The 24,206-nt window shown below is 35.9% G+C and overlaps 1 protein-coding gene, 1 long non-coding RNA gene and 1 gene segment (V, D, J or C); 2 read left to right on the top strand and 1 right to left on the bottom strand.

The window, feature by feature from the left end:
- LOC116422046 overlaps window positions 1-11,721 on the top strand; it is a 21,983-nt gene extending 10,262 nt beyond the window's left edge. The window contains exon 3 of the long non-coding RNA XR_004232640.1: window positions 11,397-11,721. This is a non-coding gene — a long non-coding RNA (uncharacterized LOC116422046). The remainder of the gene's footprint in view (window positions 1-11,396) is intronic.
- LOC100935631 overlaps window positions 1-24,206 on the top strand; it is an 824,790-nt gene that overhangs the window by 363,402 nt on the left and 437,182 nt on the right.
- LOC100930669 (zinc finger protein 420-like) lies at window positions 7,810-24,206 on the bottom strand. Of its 3 annotated transcripts, none has more exons than XM_031957157.1 (5): window positions 23,026-24,206; window positions 22,236-22,313; window positions 12,517-12,643; window positions 11,716-11,802; window positions 7,810-10,221 (listed from the first exon to the last, which is right to left on the bottom strand). In XM_031957157.1, exons 2-5 carry the CDS (start codon window positions 22,269-22,271, stop codon window positions 8,825-8,827), a joined length of 1,647 nt encoding a protein of 548 aa, XP_031813017.1. In that variant the 5' UTR covers window positions 22,272-22,313; window positions 23,026-24,206; the 3' UTR covers window positions 7,810-8,824. The 3 variants fall into 3 exon arrangements, with proteins under 3 accessions (XP_031813017.1, XP_023351016.2, XP_031813016.1); XM_023495248.2 differs by lacking the exon at window positions 23,026-24,206 and adding an exon at window positions 22,649-23,017; XM_031957156.1 differs by lacking the exons at window positions 11,716-11,802; window positions 23,026-24,206 and adding an exon at window positions 22,649-23,017.

The following is a 24,206-nucleotide window of genomic DNA, read 5'->3' as shown; positions in this document are numbered from 1 at the left end:
TCCTTCACTCAGCATTAGTTCATGTAAATCTTTCCAGACTTTTCTAAAATCTGTATATATATATATATATATATATATATATATATATATATAAAATACAATAATATTCCATTCTTTTTATGTACCATAAGTTATTTAGCCATTCCTCAATAGATCAGCTTTTTCATTTTCCCCTTCCTTTCCACTACAAAAAGAGATGCTACAAACATTTTTGCCCATGTGGGTTCTTTTCCCTTTTTTATGATTTCTTTGGGATGCAGACCCAGTAGAGACACTGCTGAATCAAACAGTATGCACACTTAGAATTTGTGTATAAACTCTCTAACTTTATTGCAGCAGGTAAGGTCTTCTTTCTAGGAAAGTTTTCAGTAGGCAAAGTCATTTTCCTTACTCTGAAATTAATTAAACTTCTGTTTTTTATGTCCTGATTCTCCTGTCTTTAACCTGCTTTTTGTTTGGCTCTAGACACCCACAAGTTAGAGACCAGTTCTTTCTGGCTGACAGGGGAGATGTAGAATATTTGTCAGATTTATGAATAAAGAAAGAATTGATGGAGAAACAAGACTTATGGATAAAAGAATTTATGACCAAAGAAGAAAGAGAGAACATCACAGGAGGCAACATGCATAATCTTGATTGTATGAAACTGTATTAAATGTTTTCCAGAAACAAAATTAATATAGCCAAGATAAGAAGAAAAGCAGAAGCCGAGAAAAAAAAGTTTTACAGCAAGTTTGATAAAAGCCTCATTTTTCGAACTATTTCCCAAATGATAATATGGTTAAATGATATGAACAAGTACTTTTCAGAAGACAAAATCAAAACTATCTATAGCCCATATGAGAATGCTCTAAACCACTATCAATTAGAAAAATACAAATTAAAACAACCTTGGGGTACCAAATAACATCTGTCAGGTTGACTAATGTGATAGGAAGAGAAAATGAAATATTTCAGGAGATATGGAAAAGTTGGGACACTAATTCATTCTTGGTGGACTTGTGAATTGATACAGCCATTTTTTTTTTAGCTTTGAAAGAGTAATGTTAGTAGTTTTAATAGGACAATGGGAATAAAAGTCAGATTACACAAAGGTTACAGAGATGATTGATGGGTAGGAAAGCAGGCCTATTAAGTATAAAACAAATAAATTTTTAAAAAGCACATTAACATTCTTAAAAAGCAATCTCCTTGAGCAATTTGGAACTATTCCCAAAGGGCTATGTATGTGCCTTTTGATCCAGCAGTATCACTACTGGGCTTATATCTCAAAGAAATCTTAAAGGAGGGAAAGGGACCCACATGTGCAAAAATGTTTGGGGCAGCCCTTTTTGTAGTTGGCTAGAAACTGGAAACTGAGTGGATGCCCATCAGTTGGAGAATGACTAAGTTATAGTATATGAATGTTATGGAATATTATTGTTCTGTAAGAAATGACCAGCAGGATGATTTCAAAGAGGCTTGGAGAGACTTACATGAACTGATGCTAATTAACCTGGAGATCACTCTACAGGGAATAGCAAGATTTTACAATGATCAATTCTGATGGATGTGACTCTTTCCATCAATGGAATAGTTGAAACCAGTTCCAATATCTTCTGATGATAAGAGTCATCTGCATGGAGAGAAGACTATGGGAACTGAGTGTGGTTCACAACATTGCATTTTCACTCTTTTTGTTGTTTGTTTGAATTTTCCTTCTCTTTTTTTTTTTTTCCTTTTTGATCTGATTTTTTTCGTGTGGCAGCGAGATAATTGTATAAATATGTATGCATGTATTGGATTTAACATATTTTTACCATGTTTAATGTATATTGGATTACTTGCCGTTTGGGGGAGGGGGTGGAAGGTGGGGAAAAAATGGAACACAAGGTTTTGCAACAATGTTGAAAAACTGTCCATGCATGTTTTGAAAATAAAAGGCTTTAATAAAAATTTTTTTTTAAAAAGTAATCTCTTTGAGGGCAGGATCTATTTTTGTCTTTTTTTAAAAAAATCTTCATAGCTTAGCATAATGCTTGTTAACTAAGAGAAAGTTTTATTTAGTTACAGAATGATAAATATGGATCTCATCTGACTTACTTTTCTTTTTTTTCCCCATGTAAAGAAAAAGTATCTACATTCCAGCTCCAATAGTTCTTTCTCTTAAGACATACAGCACTTTTCATCCTAAATCCTTCAGAATTGTCTTGTATTATTGTATTGCTGAGAACAGCTAAATTAGGGGCAGCTAGTTGGTGCAATGGATAGAGCACCAGTCCTGAAGTTAGGAGGACCTGAGTTCAAATCTGACCTCAGACACTTAACACTTCCTATCTTTGTGATCCTGGGCAAGTCATTTAACCCCAATTGCCTCAGCAAAAGAGACAGAGAGAGAGAGAGAAAGAAAAAGCTAAGTTATCCACAGTAGATCATCATAAAATATTGCTATTGTTGGGTACAATGTTTTCCTTATTCTGCTCATTTCACTTTGTATCAGTTCATGTTTAAGTATTTCTAGATTTTTTGAGACTATCCACATTTCTTGTAGCACAAGAATATTTCAATACAATCACATATAACCTGGTTGGACATTCCCCAACTGATGGACATCCCCTCAAATTCTTCTTTACCATCACTAAAAGAGCTGTCATAAATATTTTTGTACATATAGGTCCTTTTCCTTTTTAAAAATCTTTTTATGATATGTTCCAAGTAATGAATGGTATTGCTAGATCAATGGGTATATACATTTTGGCCTTTTGGCCATCATTCTGAATTCCAACAATGCATTAGTGTCTTAATTCCCTCATCCTTTCCATTATGTCATTTTTTTCCCCCAGTCCTATTAGCTAATCTAATATCTGATAGGGTGGGGTGGTAGCTCAGAGTTGTTTTAATTTGCACTTCTTTAATCAAAATTATTTTGAGCATTTTTTCATCTGACTATAGATAATTTTGGTTACTTTGTCTGAAAACTACCCGTTCATATCCTTTTGACTATTTGTGAATTGAGAAATGGCCTTGATTTATATAATTTGACTCATTTTCCTATGTATTAGTGGCCTTTATCAGAGAAACTTGATGTTTTTCCACAATAATAATTACTATGTATTTCTCTCCATCCTAATTTCTCCCTCTGGATGCTATTCCCTTTCCTTTCACTGTGCCCATTCTCAAGTGTTTTGTTTTTGACTTAATCTCTCCCCAATCCCTTTCTATCAGCATCCCTCATCCTTATCTTCTTACCCTCATTTCTTAATATCTCATATAGTCATTAGCTTTCATTTGCCCAATTCTAATTTTAAGAAATAATTTTTTCAATGATCTATTTCCTTTTGGCCATTTGGCTAATTCTACTTTTAAAGAGTTTTTTCTTCTGTGGATTTGTATACCTTTTTTCCACTATTTAAATTCTACTTTTTAAAGAATTCTTCTCTTCAGTGAATTTTTATATATTTTTCTAATTGGCCAATTTTTCTTTTCAAGGCATTCTTCTCATTGGATTTTTGCGCCTTTTTTTTTTTTTTTTTTTTTTTTAAACCATTTGGTCTTTTCAAGTTGTTTTCTTCAGTATATTTTTGGCATGTCTCCTTTACCAAGATGTTGACTGTTTTCATAATTTTCTTGTATCTTCATATTTCTCTTCCCATTTTTTCCCCCCCTCTACTTCCCTTGATTTTGAACTCTTGCTTTCTTCAGCAATGAGCTGATTCAGGCAAATTCCTGAATTTAAAAAAGAGCTATTTGCATCCAGAAAGAGGTTTATGGGGAGTGAATATGAATCACAACATAGTATTTTTATCCTTTTTGTTGTTTGCGTATTTTTTTCCTCCTTTTTTTCCTCTTTTAGATCTGATTTTCCTTTTGCAGAAAGATAAATGTGGAAATTTATTTTGAGGAACTGAACATGTTTAACTTTGTTGGGTTATTTTGCTGTCTAAAGGAGGGGTGGGAGAAAAAATTGGAACACAAGATTTTGCAAGGGTGAATTTTGAAAACTATCTGCATATATCCTGAAAATAAAAACCTATTATTAAAAAAAAATTTAAAGAAGCTTTGATAAATGGGCTTAGCTTCTTTAGAACTTACTGTTTATTCAGAAAAAGAGGGTGGTTCTGAGAAGATAATACCAAAGGAAAATATGGAGGAAATCTATATGAAAGAATTGAACATTTAGCATATAATCGATTGCTTGCTGTTTTAGGAGAAGGGGTTGGGAGGGAAGGAAAGGAGAAAAATCTGGAACACAAGATTTTGCAGGGGTGAATGTTAAAAACTATCTTTGCATATATTTTGAAAATAAAAAAGCTATTATTTAAAAAAAAAAAAAAGATAAGGTTCCTGGCCAAGTCTTGGGTTATATGCACAAATGTTCTCCTTTCTCTTACCTCAGAGGTATCCAATTGTTTATAGCAAACACTTGCTTAAAATGCAAAAAAAATCTCATTTTGTCTTCAGCCACAAATCATTATAAAAGTACAGACAACAAATACATAGGATTTAAGGATAAGTAATGTCAGTTCACCAAGCAGGATGAAGAGAAAAAAACGTAAAATGGAAATACATTACATCAACTCTCAATAACAAGCAAAAGAGCAACATTCTGCCTTGGCAGATTACTCCATAAGTACACGGGTCAGTTGAACAATTTATGAGTGGACAACTACACATGAATATAAGTTTTGAATGACACCTTTCATATGCTATCAGCTCTCCAGATCCTATTTTCTTTGCTCCCTACAGCTTCCGAGTACTACCATTTGGCCCCCTTTCTGTCAGAGAAAATTATACTTCCCATTACAAGAGACTAAACATCTCCCATCCCCCATTGTTGGGAAAGAATGATCTTAGACAGATTCATGAAGCAATAAATAAACATCTGCCCATGATCTGTTGTGAATCACATTCTGCACATATTACTTATTTAATAATGGCCACTTGGGAGAGTCAACTCAATCACTTCCATTCCCTTCCCCAGACCACTGCAGGGATTCTTGCTGCTGAGTCTCCCATCTATTTTGCTTTCCTATCCCCTTTAGTTCCCTCTCTCCAACGTCTTCTCTGGTAACATGGGGATAGAGAAGTGTATATGCTCAAAGTTTCTCCTTTATTTGGTCCACCACTGCTATTCATCTGAATTTCTTTTCCATATTTGTTCTTGTTCTCTTTATCTTTATTCTGAATGTAATGGTGGTCTACACATATTCTTTCTCAGGATGTCTGAATATACTTGAATTTCACTATAAAAGTTTCACTATTATTTAAGCAATTACCTTTTCTTCTTTGTCCTCTTTCCCTTATTGGAAAAAAGATAACAAAAGTATAACTTCATATATATAGGAACAAAATAAATTTCCACATTGGTCTATCTCCAAAAAGATGGGTAGCATGTTTATCTTTAGTTCTCTAAAATCATGATTTGTCCAGGACAATAATGTTCAAAGGAATTGTCCATCTCTATAGGTCTAAGTAACTTCCAGACTGTGATTTCCCCATAAGAATGAAATCACAGCTCAAACAAAAACAGATATACAGCCCATCCTCTTTTCCAACACGTTCTTTATACAATTAGCAAACTGATATTCCTAAATCATAGGTCAGACCATGTCATTTTGCTCTAGGTGCTTTCTGGCTGCCTCTAGGATAAAGCACTAACTCTTCTGTTAAAGCCTACCAGAGGATGACTCCAGTCTGTCTTTGCAAGCTGAATATATTTTGACTGCTCACCAGAGGGTGAGAAGATGCCTCAAGATCACTGACGGGGACTGAAAGAGAGCAGCCACTCCAGAAGTCGAGCCACTGGGATACTTGTGGTTGAGGGGACAAGCATGCTAGAACAATGGATTTGTAAGTGATGATTTGTAGATCATTTCCACTTCCTTAAAGACCAGGTTAGTCTCTTCTAAGACTATTCCAATGGTTGCAGAGCCAACTTCTGGCTAGTAGTGTACTTGTCATTCAACAAACCTTCCATTACCCTAGAGTCCAAGCTTGGACCTCCACAAATTGACTCCCATTGGACTATGCATCAATCTGGCTAACCTGAATTAGCAGGCAGATTATTTGGGGCTCGGGTAGGCAGGCAAAAATCTTAGACTTTTTCTTTTTGCTCAAATACTGAATTATCATAAATCAATAATCTAGTCCATATCATGGGTAATTCCAAATTTTTTCATCCTTCAGAAACATTTTTAATATTCTTTTAAAATTTTTGAGTTTAAAATTCTCTAGTTCCATCTCTTCCTAAATCCATCGAGAAGGAAAACAATATATCAATTATACAAGTGAAATGCAAAACAAAATTAGTCATGTTGCAAAAGAGAAAAACAAAGACAATAAAAATTATGCTTCACTTTACACTAATTCATCAGTTCTCTTTCTGAAGGTAGAAAGCATTTTTCATCATGAGGCCTTTGGAATGTCCTTTGATGATCATCTTAAACTAGCTAAGTCTTTCACAGTTGATTAACATTTCAATATTGATGTTACAATGACCTCCAAGCTCGGCTCACTTCATCCTGCATCAATTGCTATAGGCCCTCCCAGGCTTTTCTCAATGCCCCCCTCATCATATCTTATGTTGTTACTGTTAAGTTGTACAGTTGTGTCTCACCAACAGAGGGTTTTCCTAAGAAAGATGCTGGAGTGGTTTTGCCATTTTCTTCTTCCATGGATTAAGACAAATAGAAGTTAAGTGAGTTGCTGAAGGAAATACAGCTAATAATTGACTGAAGCCAGATTTGAACTCTGATCTTCTTACCTCCAGACTCAGTGCAATATCCTCTGACACATATAATATTCCATTAGAATAATAAACCAACAAGACTGCACATATTTAATCTGTATCAGATTGCTTGTTGTCTTGGGGAAAAGGGGAGAAAAATTTAAAACACTAAATTTTACCAAAATGAATGTTGAAAACGATCTTTACTTGTATTTGAAAAAGTAAAATGCGATTTAAAAAATAAAATAAAATAAATCACAATTTGTTTAGCCATTTCTCAATTGATAGGTTATATACTCAATTTCAAATTCTTTGTCATCACAAGAAGAATTGCTATAAACATTCCCATACATATAGGTCCTTTTCTTTTTTCTTTGATCTTTTTGGGATACAGATCTAGTAAGGATATTACTGAATCAAATAGTAGGCATACTTTTATAGCTTTTGGGCCAGAGTCCTAAATTGTTCTCCAGAATGACTAGAAACTTGTAAATTGTGCACTAGAGTCCTTATTTTTTTATATTTCTTTTAGAAATTATTATTTTTCTTTTCAGTCATGTTAGCCAATCTAATATGTGTGAAATGGCTTCTCAGAATTGTTTTTATTTATAATTTTCTGATCAATGGTGATTTAGAACATTTTTTCATATGACAATGAATAGCTTTGCTGTCTTCTAAAAATTCCCTTTTCATATCCTTGATCGCAATAAGAATCTCATTGATTTTTTCATACATGTCACTAATTAGATAATACAGAAAGTTAAGTGACACAATGGCTAGAGTGCCAGCCTTAGATTCAGGAAGAAAGTATATCAAATCCAGCCTCAGATATTTATTAGCTGTGTGATCAGGGCAAGATATTTAAGTCTGTTTGTCTCACTTCCACATCTGTAAAATTAACCAAAAAAAGGAAATGGTAAACCTAGCCAGTATCTTTGCCAAGAAAACCCCAAAGAGAGTTACAAAGAATTGGCCACAACATAAATGACTAATTAGATGATAAGGCATTAGATGACTTTAAGAGAGTTATAGTTACTCATGTTCATTTACCTGAACTTAGCCAAATTTCTTCATTTGATATTAAGAATAGTGGGCAGAAATCATATCCCATCAATATCTGCCAACAGGTCCTTGCAATATTTTGTTTTAATTAATGAGATTCCTTAAGGTTCACACTGGCTACCCTGATGAATACGAGCAAAAAGATCATCATCAAAATCAGGAAAATCACTCGGAACATATTTCTTCAAGCAGGTAACAACTATATAGCACACACACCATGCTCATCTGATGGCCAGGAAGTAATTCATACTCTTCTTACCTGCCATATGCCAGGGATCAAAGTTAATACCAACAGTTTCTAAATACCTCTCAGTAGCCTTTGCCCAATCAGCATAACATCTCACTCCCTGAAGGTCCATGGAAAGATAACATTTCTCCCATTAGAATGGGACTTCTTAAACTTTTTATGTGACTCCCATATATGAAACAGATATATCAATCAAACCATAATTTCGTGACACCCCCCCCCCTTCAGTTACATAACCCATATGAGATCACAACCCATAGTTTAAGAAACTTTGCATTAGAAGATTCCATCGAAAGGAAGGATATTGCTCTATCCCATGGGGGCTTAAATAAGTACTTTCAGAACCTCTTCTAGAGACTGAGAATTATAGTCTATTTAGCTAGGGAATCTTCCCACACTCCCTACATTCATGAAGAATTTTGCCAGTGTAAATTCGCTGATGGAAATAAAGCAGAGTCCTCAGTCTAAAGACTTTCTTCCCATATGCACTACACTCATAAGATTACCCTACAGAACGGATTCACTGATCCTGAGCAAGCTGTGTGTCCAGTCTAAAGGTCTTCCCAAATTTATTATATTCAAAAGGTCTCTCTCTAGAATGGGTGCTCTGATGTTGAGTAAGTTCTACCTTCAGGCAGAAGATCTTCCTTCACACAATTTATTCATAAGGTTTCTCCCTGTATGAATTTTTGATGTTGGCTAAGTTCTGGGTTGTAGTGGAAAGCCTTCTTGAACTTTTTATATTCACAAAGAATCTCTCCAGTATGAATTTTCTTCTGTACTGTAAGCTGAGCCTTTCTCCTAAAGGTCTAACAATATATAGAACATTCATAAGGTTTCTCTCCAGTATGAATTCTTTGATGTTGGATAAGTTCTGAGTTGTAGGAGAAATTCTTCCCACACTCCTTGCATTCATAAAGAATCTCTCCATTATGAATTCTCTGATGAATATAAAGGTGTGTCCTCTGTCTAAAGAACTTCCCACATTCACTACATTCATAAGGTTTCTCCCCAGTATGAATTCTCTGATGCACAGTAAGTTGTGTCTTACTCCTGAAGGCTTTTACACACACGGGACATTTGTAAGGTTTCTCTCCAGTGTGAATTCTCTCATGTTGAATAAGATCTGAATTGTAGGAGAAAGTCTTTCCACACTCCTTACATTCATAAAGAATGTCTCTAGTATGAAGTCTCTGATGCATATAAAGGTGTGTCCTCTGTCTAAAGAACTTCCCACATTCACTACATTCATAAGGTTTCTCTCCAGTGTGAATTCTCTGATGCACAGCAAGTTGTGTCTTACTCCGGAAAGCCTTCCCACAGACAGTACAATCATATGGTTTCTCTACAGAATGAATTCTCTGATGTCGAGTGAGATCTGAATTGTAGAGGAAGGCCTTCCCACACTCTTTACATTCATAAAGAATCTCTCCTGTATGACTTCTCTGGTGTAGGTTAAGATGTACCTTCCTTTTGAAAGCCTTTCCACATTCACTACATTTATAAGGTTTCTCTCCAGTGTGAATTCTTTGATGTTTAATAAGATGTGAGTTTCTAGGGAAGGCCTTCCCACATTCATTACATTCATAAAGAACATTTCCAGGATGAATTCTCTGATGCACAGTGAGTTGTATCACACTCCTGAAGGCCTTCCCACATTCACTACATTCATAAGCTTTCTCTAAAGTATGAATTCTCTGATGTTTAATAAGATCTGTCTTGCAGAGGAAAGTCTTCCCACACTTCTTACATTCAAAAAGAATCTTTCCAGGATGAATTTTCTGATGCAAGGTAAGTTGTGTCTTCCTCTTGAAGGCCTTCCCACATTCACTACATTCATGAGGAATGTCACCAGTATGAATTCTCTGATGGACATAAAGGTGTGTCCTCTGTCTAAAGGTCTTTCCACATTCGTTACATTCATAAGGTTTCTCTCCAGTATGAATTCTCTGGTGCACAGTGAGATTTGCATTCATGCTAAAGGCCTTACCACAGACTGTACATTCATAGGGTTTCTCTCCAGTATGCATTCTTTGATGTCGAATAAGTTCTGAATTGCAGTGACAAGTCTTTCCACACTCCTTACATTCATAGAGAATCTCTCCAGTATGAATTCTCTGATGCACACTAAATTGTGTTTTACTCCTGAAGGTCTTCCCACATTCACTACATTCATATGGTTTCTCTGAAGTAAATTCTTTCTTGCCTGAAAGGAAAAATACAGAGCTGATTAATCTTATCTTTCCCTCCCCCTTTCCCAAGGTTCCTAATCTTGGTACTTTAGAGCTATTCTCTTGACTTCTCATTTGAGAAATCTAGTCTCAGTGATCTTTCCACTAAATACATAAATAAATAAATATCATAAATTATATTATGTGAAAGTATGAAAATTCCAATTATATGTTAAATTGTAAATCGTAAACTAATTGTCTTAGGATGAAACTACCTGGAAGGATGAGTAGATAACTTTGAGTGCTTGCAAACATATCCTTACAATCTGGAGGGAATATAGGGAGTAAAAACACTGGACAGAAGGAAAAAGAGTTGATGAGTTAGAGGAGGAGACGAGATAAAAAGAGACATGAAATAAACAGAATAAAAAAGAAATATAAAGAAAGGGGGGGGGGGTCACATCAGACAATTGTTGCGATAAATTTGCTCTAAAAATCCAACATATCTACTCTGTGAGGAACTAATTCAACATTTGTAAAAGTAACATCCAATTCCACAAGATAAATGATCAAGACATATAAGAATTTTTCACAAAATAAAAAATTAATAATCCACCTGGCACTCAAAGAAATAATAAAAAAAAAAAAAACTGAGATAACATCAAACAGCTATCAGATTTGCAAAGTTACTTTAAAAGGACAATAAATGTTGGCAGTTATGTTGAAATAGGTACTTAATAAGCTGCTGCTACCACATATTTTGTGTGTGAAAAGCAACATAGGAATTTAAGCAGAACCTATAAATTTTTTCATATCCTTTGACCCAATGGCCTCACTATTAGATCTACATACTCAAAATATTATTAAAAACACAAAGATCTCTCAATATGTTCACAGCAGCTTTTTGTGAAATAGCAAAATACTGAGAAACTATGGGTCCAAAGATGAGGTTAAAGCTGAACAAGTCCTGACAAGAATGTATATTACTATGTCTTTACAAACATAACTTCAAAGCATAAAGAAAAACAGGATGACATATAAAAGACAGAATAATGAAAGGGAAATTAGGTTATGATTAAATATTTAAAAAGTAACAGCAGCAAAGCAACATTGATCATAAAAACAATACAAGAAAATATCAGAAAGGTATTCAGAAACAAAAAGGACAAAAAGGATTAATATTTTAAATAATGTGCTTTTATTTTAAAAGGGAGAATGAATTCATGCAAGGAAGGCAGGAGAATTCCAGCTTAAGAAAAGGTAATCTTCAATGAACAGAAGAGAAATACTAACTTTGTACTGAGGCAAGAACTTTCTTTGAAAGCAGAGGTACATGTGAGTAAAGACATGCATAAAAAAGTAACTTCTTGAGTGTAAAAATGATGATGTAAAGTCTCAGCTCTTTTCAACAGGCCTGAGAACCTTTAGTTAATATCACCTTGTTTCACATTTTACAAGAGCTTTGAGCTAAAATGATCAAGAGAGCTCTGATTGGCAATGACCCATCTCCTTGATTTCTATGTAGTCACCTGGACATCTCCTGCTTGGTTCTGACATCCAAGATACTTCTTTATTTTCCAATTGGTAGATCACATCTGGTTTGGAAACTGCAAATCCTGTTCATTGAAAATAACAAAGTGCTAGAGACAGTCATCTAAGAAATCATAATAAAACAGACATGAAATATTCCTTTCAATGCTAAGCAGAAAGGGTTCATAAAATATCTTGTACCATCAAGAGCACTATGTTAGTTGCTTTTGTCTGAAAATCTTTATTTTTTTTTTAGTGAAGGAGAGCTTAATGAGATAGTTGGAAGGAGAAGTAGGATTTTGTTTTGTATTTTTGTTTCTTCGGGTTTTTTTCAGGTGTTGGAGTTTAGAAGAGAACTGACATTAAACCAAGAATTCATAAAATTTAATAAAAGAACTCTAAACTAAATCAATCTCTGAGGAGAAAAAATGTGGGAATGCTAGCAAGACCCCAAGAATAGTACAAAGAACCACTGAAGAATATTCTACATTATGTAACTATGGGTTACAGAGTAGGACTTAGAAAATACAATTCATTTGACTCCTCACTTAGACATTGGAAAGTAATACCTACATTAAGACTAACCAGAAAATTTTAGATCTGAAGCAACAGAAAGAAAATTCATTCTCAAGAAAAACAAATGAAGGAATCTAATTTACAGGCATATTAAGTAAAGATTTTTACCCTGGAAACAGGAAACACAAGTAGTCTGTCTCTTGAGTACAAAAGGATAAGGAATATCATGTATATCAAAGGAGATATAGGATATATAGTGACTCCAAAGGGGAAGCTGTTCTTACCCAAAGAGACCAAGTTTCTATAGTTCTCCAACATCACATCCTTGTACAGCATTTTCTGAGATGGATTCAAGTGTACCCATTCCTCCCAGGTGAATTCCACAGCCACATCTTTAAATGTCACTGATTCCTGAAACACCAGAAATAATTATGCTATGAAGTTTGACTACAAAAGTCATGTCAGTAGGGATTATTTCATTTACATATTCATAACCCAGTACAGTGACCAGTACATAGCAAGCACTTAAGAATCCTTCTCCCATTAGACTGTAAGTTCCTCCAGTGCTAGGTCTTTCTTTGTACCTTCACTACTTAGCATGCTGGTAGTACCTGGTAAGTGCTGAATTTTTTATTGTTGTTAATGGATGCAATGAAATCTTTTTTTTTTTTTTTTTTTTAATAACACACACCAATGACTTCTGCCCGCTGAGCTCAAACAACAATATGCCTAATTCCATTTCTACTCACTAAAATAAAATAATGAAAACAAAACAGCTGAAAATAGCTATCATGTGGCCCTATGTCTTCTCTTCCAGGTTAAATACACCCACTTCATTCAACCAATAGGCCTGATCTCTTTTCTTTATGTGGTACTCTGAAATTAACTGTGTAAGGAACAGTAGGGGGTAAAGTTTCTGTTCCCCCAAGATATTGTAACTTGGCTACAAGAATAAGGAACTGGTATCTTAGCCAGCTTTAATTCAAGAACCACAAGACATGACAGACCATTCACCTCCCCTACTCCTGTCTTCCCTTTCTTCCCCTCCACAATTCAAATTTGGGTCACAGTGCTCTGGCTATTGTGCATGCTTAATTAGCCTTATTAACATTAACTTCTCCTAGAAGGAGTAGGAGGAGGTTAGGCTTCATTAACATAACATACATCCCATGATTGGGGGGGAGGAAAGGGGAATGTTAAGGAGTATATGAAGAAGGTGTATAAGGGAAACCAACCAGGATTCTGAAGGGAGGAGCAGGACTAACTTTAAGGTCCCAGAACTTGCTCCTACTTCCATATCAATGCATGAGCTCATTAGAATTGCACACCCACTTCTTGCAACAAATGAAATGAAAGCATTCTCTCAGTCCTCCACCTCTGAGTTGTCATTTCTAACAATATGGTTGTGTTCATTGTTCCCAGAGCCAAAAGAGTGACGGTGAGGGAAGATCCGCAGAGTAGGTCAGAAAATCCCCCAGTTCCCAGATCTCTTCCATAAACAAGACAGAACATCGCCTCAGGGTAAAATACGGCATGTCTGCCCTGAAGCTACCAGAAACAAGCCCTGGAGGTAGCTGCTTTGGGAGCAGCCTCTGGCCTATGGCCAACCACAAGAAGCAAATGCCTTTGCAGAGTGGCAGGGAGACTACTAGCTGTGATTTCTTATAGGAGAGCTGATAAGAAGCATTCATCTAAACCGATCTGCAAGCATTATTTGTAATGGGGATAAGCTAGCAGCCTTCCCAAAAATAAGGTGTGAAGATCAGTGTGAAGCAAGATTGTTGCCACCAATATTATTCAATAGTTTTAGAAATCCTAATAATAGTAATAATGGGGAAAAAAAAGTAGATGAAATCAGAATAGTAAATAAGGTAATAAAACTACCTCTTTTTTTCAGATGATATGATGATATATTTGGAAAATCCTAAAGATTCAATTAAAAAGTTAACTGAAATAATAATTTCAGCAGAGCAGCAGGTTATAAAGTAAACCTACATAAACCAAAAGTATCCCAATATATCACCTATCTATCTATTTATCCACACACAGATGATATTGCAAGAGATAACTAGAGATACCCCATTTAAAATAATTAGAGACAGTATAAAATACTTGGAAACGTACAAAACAAACCCAGAAAACTATATGAACAAAATCATTAAAAAACAAACAAAAAAACCAACCTTTGTATAAAAATAAAATCAGATTTAAATAAATGGATAAAGGTTAGGCAGGACCAATATAACAAAATTTGTGGAGGGGAATTTAGAAGAGTTGGGTTGAATTACTGCTTTTTCCTTTTTATCTTGGCTCTACTTTTGAAAAATCTCAAGAATTCCAACTCAAACTCCAGAACTGAATAGGTAATTTGGCATTCAAAAACAGTACTCAAGCAAAACATATAAAGGAAAATATGTAAGAAAATTCATAAGGCACTTATTACAATCACATTGTTTATATTCCTTCATGGAAACTATCCTTTGTAAGGCAGTTAGAATTAGTCTATTTAAAAATACAACATGGTATGAGTTTATTATATCTCATAAACAAAAGGTGATAAAGGGGGGTGTGCCAGAAGGAGGAGGAAGGGAAAAGTAAAAAGGGGAAATTTACGGCAGTTAGAATTAGTCTACTTAAAAACACAACATGGCATGAGTTATTATTAAATAAAAAGTTAAATGTTTTTCAGAAGAGCTAGCTAATAAAATTATCCCAGTGCCCTAACAGTCTAGAACCAGGAGGTAAAATAGAAACTGAAAGAATCCACTGATAGCTCCTGAACGAGACCCCAAAAACTCCCAAGATATTATAGCCAAATTTCAGAGCTTCAATGACAGGAAGAATATACTGCTATCAGTCAGAAAGAAACAATTCAAATACTATGGAGCCACAATCAGGACAATACCAGATCTAGCAGTTTCTACATTAAAGGGCTTGTAATATTATATTCCAAAAGAAAAGAAGTTAGGTTTACAACTAAAAATAATTTACACAGCAAAACAGTATCCTTCAGGAGAAAAAAAAAAAGTTAATGTAATAAGAAATTTTCAAGAATAGCTGATGAAGGAATGTGACATCATAAGGGACTTATTAAGGCTTATCTGTTTACATTCTTACATGGGAAGATGACTTGTAACTCATTCAGCATTTTCATTAATGTGGCAGTTAGAAGGAATACATACAGAAAGAAGGCACAGGGGTGAGCTGAATATGAAGAGATAATGTCTCTTTTTTTTTTTTTAATGATGAAATTAAGGGAAGAGAGAGGAATGGACTAGAGACTGGGAAAGAGAGAAGTGAAATGTTGCAAATTATATACCATTAAAAAAAAAGAGGCAAGAAAAGCTTTTACAGTGGAGTGGGAGAAGGGGAGTGAGTGAACCTTAACCTCATCTGAATTGGCTCCAATAGGAAATAACATACATGTTCAATAGGGATATAGAAATCCACCTTAACCTGTATGAAAATAGGAGGGGAATGAGTTGTAGGAAGGGGATGGGTGACAAAAGAGAGTGCATATTGAGGAAGGGGAGTGATCTCTATCTTTTCACACAAATAAAGATCTAAACAATGGGTGAAATATTAATTGTCCATGGGTAAGTAGAGCTATTAAAATAAAAAGAACCATTCTACCTAAATTAATTTACTTGCTCAGTGTTATACTAAGCAAATGATCAAAAAATTATTTTATACAGGTAGAAAAAAATAAGAAAATTCATCTCAAAGAATAAAAGTTCCAAAATATCAACTGAATCAATGAAAAAAAAAATGTGAAGGCAGGTAGCCCAGCAGCACTTGATCTCAAACAATCTGGTGCTGGCTAAGGAACAGAGTCATATATCAGTATAAAACAAAGCTATAATCATCAAAATAATCTGGTGCTGGCTAAGGAACAGAGTTATATATCAGTATAAAAGATACACAATACACAGTAGTAAAGATCAGTCTGAGAAACAGCAAAAATTGTAACAGATTGTAAAAAATTTGTAACATTTGTAACAGATGCTCATCTAGTGATGATGGCGGTTTAACTCTCCCTTAAAATGGAAGTTAACTCCTTTAGATGGGAAATATACAGGCTACAATCTTGCAGTTTTCCAGTCAACATTTCTAGCAAAATTGTTAGTTTTGTTGTAATAAACAACAACAATTTTTATATGTATTTAAAAGTGTTTATTACTAATAAATACTCTGTAGAGTTGTTTTGTTTTGGATAGAGTAAAAATACATTTAAAAATATATATATTAGTTCTACCAAGCATATAAATGAACAAGTTTTTGGAACAAGAATCTGACAAAAACTGCTGGGGAAACTAGAAGGAAGGCAGAAACTAGGAAAAATCCAACTTCTCACACAGTACACCATAATAAGATGAAAGTGGATAAATGATTTAGATATAAAGGGTGATACATAAATAAGTTAAGGGAGCATGGGATATTTTGCCAATCAGATCTATGGATAAGGGAAGAATTTAGGACCAAACAAGAATCTGAGAGCATTACAAAGGATAATTCTGATTATATTAAATTAAAAGTTTTTGTACAAAAAAAAATGAATACAGCCAAGATTAGATGTAAAGCAGGAAATTAGGAGAAATTTTTACAGCAATTTTCTCTGATAAAGGCCTCACTTCTGAAATATACAGCAAACTGAGTCAACTTTATAAGTTGACTCCCTCACTGATAAATAGTCAAAGGATATGAACAATTTTCAGAAGAAATCAAAACCATCTTTAGTCTTGCAAAAAAAAAAAAAATGTTCTAAGTAAACACAAATTAAAACAACTCAAGATACCACCTATTAGATTAGCTAATAAAAAAGGAAAACAATAAATGACTGAGGGGATGTGGAAAAATTAGGATTCTATTGCCCTGTTGGTGAAATTATGAACTAGTCCAACTATTTGGAGAATAATTTGAAATAACACCTAAAAGGGTTATACTATAATATATGTATAACCTTTGACCCAGAAATACCACTACTAAGTATTCCAAAGAGATCAAAAAAAAAAAAAAAAAAAAAAAGGCAAACAACCTATTTGTACAAAAAATATTTAGAGCAGCTCTTTTTGGCCAGTAAAAAATTGCATATTGAAAGGATAGATGTCCATTAGTTGAGAAATGGCTAAATAAATTATGATATATGATTGTGATGGAATACTATTGTCATAAAATATGATAAGCAAGATACTTTCAGAAAAACCTGAGAAGACTTATATGAACTACTGCAAAATGAAATTACCAAAGACTAGAGATTATTGTACATAGCAATAGCAATGCTATTCAATGATCAACTGTAAGACTTAGCTATCCTCAGCAATACAATGATACCAAGACAATTCTGAAGGACTGATGATGAAAAATGCTAACCACATCCAGGGAAAGACACAATGGACTCTGAAAGTAGATCAAAGTATAATTTTTTGAGTCTGTATTTCGTTCTGTAATATGGCTAATATGGAAATACTTTGTGTAACTGCACATGTAAACCCACATGACATTTCCCCCTTTTCAAGAGGGAAAGCATGGGAGGTTATTTGGAGATTAAAAATGAATATTTAAGATTATTTTACATGTAGTTGAGAAAAAATGAAATTTTAAAAAGTTCTCTGATTATTAGTTTTCACTGGGTAAATTATTCTAGATTGAAATCCTAATAATTTTGCTTTATGGGATATTATATTCCAAGTCTTATACCCTTTTATTGGGTGATATCTTGTGACACTGACCTGGCAAGTCTGAGTTTTAGCTATAACATTCTTGGAAGCTTTAATTCTAGGCTCTCTCAGAAAATGATTGGTTTATTGAACTATTTTCCTTTCAATTTTAACCTCAGGTCCCTTTATAATTTCTTGAAATATGATGTCTAGGTTCTGCCCTCTGTTCAGAATTGGAAAGCCTTCCTTCACTACATAAAAGTTTTTTCTAGTATGAATTCTCTTCTGCATAGTAAAGTTTGCTCCCACCTGACTACATATATTACATTCATAAGTATGAACCTCCTGATATTAAGTGCTTTTTCCACATACAGAACATTTTAATGATTTCTTTTCAGTATGAATTCTTTGATGTCTGAATAAGTTCTGAGTTGTAGTAGAAGGCCTTCTCAAACTCTGTACATTTATAAAGAATCTCTCCAGTAAGTGGTATCTTCCTCTTGAAGGCCTTCCCACATTTATTTCATTCTTAAGGTTTCTGAAAGGCAGTCTCTGATGTTGAGTAACTTCTGAACTCAGGAAGACCTTTCCACACATATTTCCATTCAAATATTTTTCCTTCAGTATGAATTCTGATTCACACTAAAATTTGCCCACCTATTAAAAGCCTTCCCAAATACAATAATTTCCTAAGGGTTCTTTTCAGTTTGAATTCTTTGATGTCAATCAGTTCTCAGTTTAATGGATGTCTTTCAAGAACTCTAGATAAAAAGACCAGATCTCAATAGGAAATCTGACATCAAACTACAACACTCAAGAGAAGCATAGAAAAGTAAATAGAAAAAAAGGAATTCTATGGAACTTAATAAGTTAAACTGTTATCATAAGAAGACACATTATGTTTGAGAACTTCATTATTATTATGGAAGTTAGACACAGCAGGCAAGGGTATGAGTGGATAATGTTGTGAGGATCTCAAAAACAAAAAGTATATATTTGGAGAAGGGAGAAATAGAAAATGAGGAAAACTGTCCTACATAAAAAATTGTCCGTGCAAAAAGTATTCTTACATTGGAGACAAAAATAGGTGGGCAATGCTTGTATCTCATTATTTGGTTCAAAGAATTAAAAATACAAATCAACTCAATGAAGTAAAGGAATCTATCTTACCCTGTGAGAAAGGGGATAAGAAAAAAAGGGTGGAGATTGATTAAGGGAGGCACAGTGGGAAGGGAAAAAAAAGGCTTTTGAGGAGAGATATTATAAAAAAGGGGGACAGGAGGAGAAAGATTAAACACAAGAAAATAAGATGGAGGGAAATATACCATTAGTTATCATAACTGTGAATGTGAGTGGAATGAATTCACATATAAAATGAAAGGGAAAGCATAATGGATTAGAAACCGGAACTTAACAAAATGCTGTTTACATGAAACACACCTGAAAGAGAAATATACACAGTTAAAATAAGGGGTTAGAGCAGCTGAAGTAAAAGAAAAAAAAGTAGATATAGCAATCATGATCTCAGACAAAGCCAAGCAAAAATACTTAATTAAAATAAATAAGCAGAGAAACATCTTGATGAAAGGTTGCTTGGATAATGAGTAATATTAATACTAAATATATATGATTCAAATGGTTATAGCATTTAAATTCTGAAAGTAAAGTTAAATAAGTTACAGAAGGAAAGACATTAAAACCCTGCTTATGGCGGATCTCAACTTTTCTCTCTCAGAACTAGATAAATCTAACTATAAAATAAATAAGAAATTAAGGAGACAAACAGAATTTTTTAAAAAGTTAACTATGGAAGAAAAAATTGGATTTTTAGAGAAATATGGATGGGAAAAGAAAAGAATATACCTTTTCTTGGCTGTTTATGGCACCTTCACATAGATACACCATGCATTACGGCATAAAAAGCACTTAGACAAATACCCATAATGGCCCAGAATGCAATGAAAATCATGTCAACAAAGGATCTTTGAAGCAGACTGAAAATAAAGTGAATGTGATGGATTTGGCTCTTTTCAACAAGGAGGTGATTCAGGGCAATTCCAAAAGTCTTGTGATGGAGAAAGTCATCCAAATCCAGAGAAAGGACTATGGGAATTGAATGTGAATAACATGTTAGTTTCACTTTTTGTTGTTGTTTACTAACTTTTTTTTTAATTATAGCTTTTTATTTACAAGACATATGCATGGGTAATTTTTCATCATTGATAATTGCAAAACCTTTTGTTCCAATTTTTCCCCTCCTTCCCCCCACCCCTTCCTCCAGATGGCAGGTTGGCCAATACATGTTAAATATGTTAAAGTTTAAGTTAAATACAATATATGTGTATATGTCCATACAGCTATTTTGCTGTACAAAAAGAATCGGACTTTGAAATAATGTACAATTAACCTGTGAAGGAAATCAAAAATGCATAGCTTGTTTTTTCTTTCTTGTTTTTTCCCTTTTTGATCTGATTTTTCTTATGCAGCATAATAAATGTGGAAATATGTTTAGAAGAAATACACATATTTAACCTGTTTTGGAATACTTGTCTAAAGGAGAGAGGGAGGGAGAAAAAATTGGAACACAAGGTTTTTCAAGGGTGAATATTGGAAACTATTTTTGCATGTCTTTTGAAAAATAAAAAGCTATTATTTTTAAAAAGAAAGTGAAAATTAAATGATTTAGTGATAAAGAATAAAATTAAATCAGAGAAACAATAATTTTAGTAAAGATGATGGTGAGATATTATACTACCTAATATTTATAGGATGTATCCAAAGAAGTATTCATATAAATAGATACAGAATCTGGTAAGGGATAAGAAATATAGTGGTTGATCAATGGAATAGATTAGGCATGCCAAAAACATAAGTAAATAATCACAGTAATCTAATACTTGTTAAAGGCAAAGATTCAAGCTTTTGGGGCAAGAACTTAATAAATGACAAAAAACAGAAAGCAGTCTGGCAGAATAAGCATAGGCAAAAAATATCCTATTTGTATACCAAAAGAAGGTCAAATTCAGTTGATAATCTAAACATAAACAGTGAAATCATAAGAAAAGTAGGGGACCATGGGATAGTTTACCTATCAGATCTATGTATCGGAAGAATTGATGACCAGACAAGAAACAGGAAATAGGCATAATTTTGAGTCCCTGAAATGTAAATATTTTTGTAAAAAAAAAAAAAAAAAACAATGCAGACAAAATAAGGCAATGAGGACAACAGAATTTTTATATAGTTTTTCTGATAAAGACTTCACTTCACAAATATAGAGTGGAACTAAGCCAAATTTATAAAAATAAAAGGCATTTCCCAATTGAAAACTGGTCAAAGTTGCTGAACAGGTACTTATCAGAAGAAGTCAAAGCTATCAAGAGTAATGTGAAAAATGTGCTTTAAATCATTAATAATTAAGGAAATCCAAAGTAAAACACCTCATACCTTTCAAATTGGCTACCATAATAAAAAATTATAAGTGCTGGAAGGGATATGGAAAAATAGGGACACTGCTGCACACTTGATGGTGTGAACTGCTTCAAACATTTTGGAGACTAATTTGGAACTATAGACCAGAGACTAAAACCATGCAAATCCTTTGACCTAGAAATACTATTATTACAGCTAAATGCCAAAAAGATTAAGAAAATGATTTAAACGTACAAAAAACATTTATACCAGGTTTTTTTATTTTTAATTTTTTGTCTTGTAATGGTAAAAGATTAGAAATACAGATGTTCATCATCTAGGGAATGGCTGAATAAGACATGGCATGTGATTCTGATGGAATACTATTGTGTACTAAGAAATAATAAAGTTCAGAAAAACCTGGGAAGACTTTTAGGAACAAAGAAAAAAGTGAACTGAGCAGAACTAAGAGAATTCTGTGCATAGCAACCATAATGTTGTAAGCTGATCCAAGTATGAATAACGTTGCTACCCTGATGAATACAATTATGCACGAAATTTCCACATAATGAAAAGTGAAAAGAGAACTGAAGAACTCTGAAAGAAATTAACGCCTATTTTCACTTTGTTTTATTTTCATTACCTTTTATTCAAGATGGCTAATGTTTTTGATTACTTAACAAGTGCAATAGGTATCATATTGGCTTGACTTCGTGTGCGGGTGAAGAGTTAGAAAAAGATTCTGAAACTCAAAATTTTAAAAAAGAAACCTATGTGGTTTTGTGGAGGGGGAAGAGAAATAGAAAAACTACAGTATTTTTTAGTTCTAAATATGTGACTGACAGTGGTAATTTCTAGGGTCACAACACAGGAGAAAAATGCCCGCTTCCCCTCCCCCCCATATGGTTTTCAGGAGAGAAGTCCCGGGCACTCACCTGGCAGGGCCGGGTGCTCAGGAGGACAGGAGCCATTCCCTCGGCCTCAGGGGAAGACAAGAGGCCACCGAGGCAGAGCTGGGGAGAAAAGGAGACAGTGAGAAGCCGGCTCAGGCTGCCAGTCCCTCCTCACCAAAAGCTGGGATTGCCCCCTTCTCCCGGAGCTGGACAACAGGCTGGAGCAGGGGGGCACTGTCTCCAGGCTGACATCTCTTTAGGGACCAGGTAGGAGATCGGACAGAGATGATACCCTGAGGCGGAGAAACTGACCCCTGGGACAGCGGAGGATTTCGGGAGGAGGGGGCACCAGGACCAGTTCTGCCCCAGAGAGCATTTCCTAAGACTCTCGGCCCTTGGGGGAAGGACTGAACCTGGAGTCAGGATACCCCCCCCCCACACACACACACACACACCTTGGGGCTATCCATCCTAACCCTGGTTCGCTGTGGGACCTCCGACTGCCTCAGTTTTCTCATCTGTTACAAGCTGAAGGAAATGACAAATCACGCTGCTCTCTTTGACAAGAGACTCCCAGATGGGTTCACGCACACGCAGTAGAAGGCGCTTGACCCCCCTCCTCCCACAGAGTTCTTGCACACACTGGCCCCCTGGTCCGTGCCGGTGTCGGCGACACCCCAGACCCTGGAAGTCCCCGGAGGGCTTTTTTCGCACCGGGATGGACGTTTCTCCCATACGTGTGCTCCCCAACCAGAACCCAGCGCTCCGCCCGTGCCCCACCCCCGCAGCCGGGTTCCGGCCAGGCAAGGCCCGGCTCGCAGAGGCCCCTCACCCGAGGCTGGGGCAGCTCCAGGCAAAGAAGGGAAAAAGCACAAATCCAAGCCAGAGAGTTGAGAGGGCAGTACGGAAATGACGTCGGGAGGCACGCCCATTCTTTCTCCCTTAAACTGGAAAATGCTCCTCTGGTGAGCAAAGCCTTCTGGGAATCTTAGTCCGGAGGCTGCTGCCTTTTCTGCGCGCTCCTGGGACTCGGCTCCTGGACAGTCTCCAGAATCAGCAGCACTGAACCGATCCGTCTCCTAGTAAGGGCGGGGAATGCCCGTTTGCAGAAGTTCTCCGAGCCCGGCCCGGCCTGGCCGCGCGCCCACTGTGGGAAGAGGAAAGTTGAAGACAATGGAGAAGTCCACGGGAGCCTTTCATCGCCTTTCGTCCCGAGGCAGCGGGAGCCCGCCGGGGTCCTCGGAGCCCAGCGCCCTGCGGGCTCAGAGCGGGGCAGTGGGGGCAGCTCCGGGAGGAGGGTCCGAAGAGGACATTGCTGCAGCGCCGCGCGCCCCAGGATCTCTGAGCCGCCCTGAGGGGACTGCAGGGAGGGGCGGGCTCTCGCTCGGGAGAAGCCCCAACACTAGACCAATTTGGGGGAAAGAGAAGTGAAAACTTCCTGCGAGAAGCGCTGATGGAAGAGGTTGGAAACCCATTCGTGGTTCTGGACGTGCCCCGTGGATGTGAGGGCATCAGCTGAGTCCATGGCAAGAGATCCTTCGGCGGAAGTCAGCCCACGACAGACTGGAGACTCCCCAAGTGGAAGTACAAGGACACACAGTGTCATTGAGGAAGAAAACCCCAAGTCTCCTGAGGGCTGCACAGACCACTGCTTATCCAATCCCAGGGGTTTCTTCATGGGCAAGGTCGGACGGCTTCCACCTCCTGGACTTGCAGACAAAGCCCAGTGAAGAAGAGTACGTGCTCCCAGGAGAACTTGTACAAGCTGGAGTAGAAAATAGAGGGGCTCCCAGGGGACGCTCACAGAACAATATCCCTTTATTAAGCCCCCCTGGAGCTCCGGCTCTCACAAGTCTCTGAGGTCATTCCTGGAAGTTCTGTGATTTATCTCCTGCCTAAAGGGGCAGAAATGCAATCACTCGGCTTCCAGCAAAAGCTGCTCCTGATTGTAACTGCTTGTAAACTAGAACCAAACTACATTTACAGCTGTTGTTTGGAGTAAATGGCAATTTC

Source organism: Sarcophilus harrisii, chromosome 2 (genome assembly GCF_902635505.1).
Source record: "Sarcophilus harrisii chromosome 2, mSarHar1.11, whole genome shotgun sequence".
Classification (NCBI taxonomy): domain Eukaryota; kingdom Metazoa; phylum Chordata; class Mammalia; order Dasyuromorphia; family Dasyuridae; genus Sarcophilus; species Sarcophilus harrisii.
Note: the sequence above shows the minus strand (reverse complement) of the source record. Positions and strands in the feature narration are given on the sequence as shown.

Coding starts and splice junctions, on each gene's coding strand:
- LOC100930669 (XM_023495248.2), bottom strand. CDS start 22,711: ATGAGAAAACTGAGGCAGTCGGAGGTCCCACAGCGAACCAGGGTTAGG. Junction 22,314..22,648: donor TTAGGATGGATAGCCCCAAG/GTGTGTGTGTGT, acceptor TTTTCTCCCCAG/CTCTGCCTCGGTGGCCTCTT. Junction 10,222..11,715: donor ACCAAGCAGGAGATGTCCAG/GTGACTACATAG, acceptor TTTTCCTTTCAG/GCAAGAAAGAATTTACTTCA.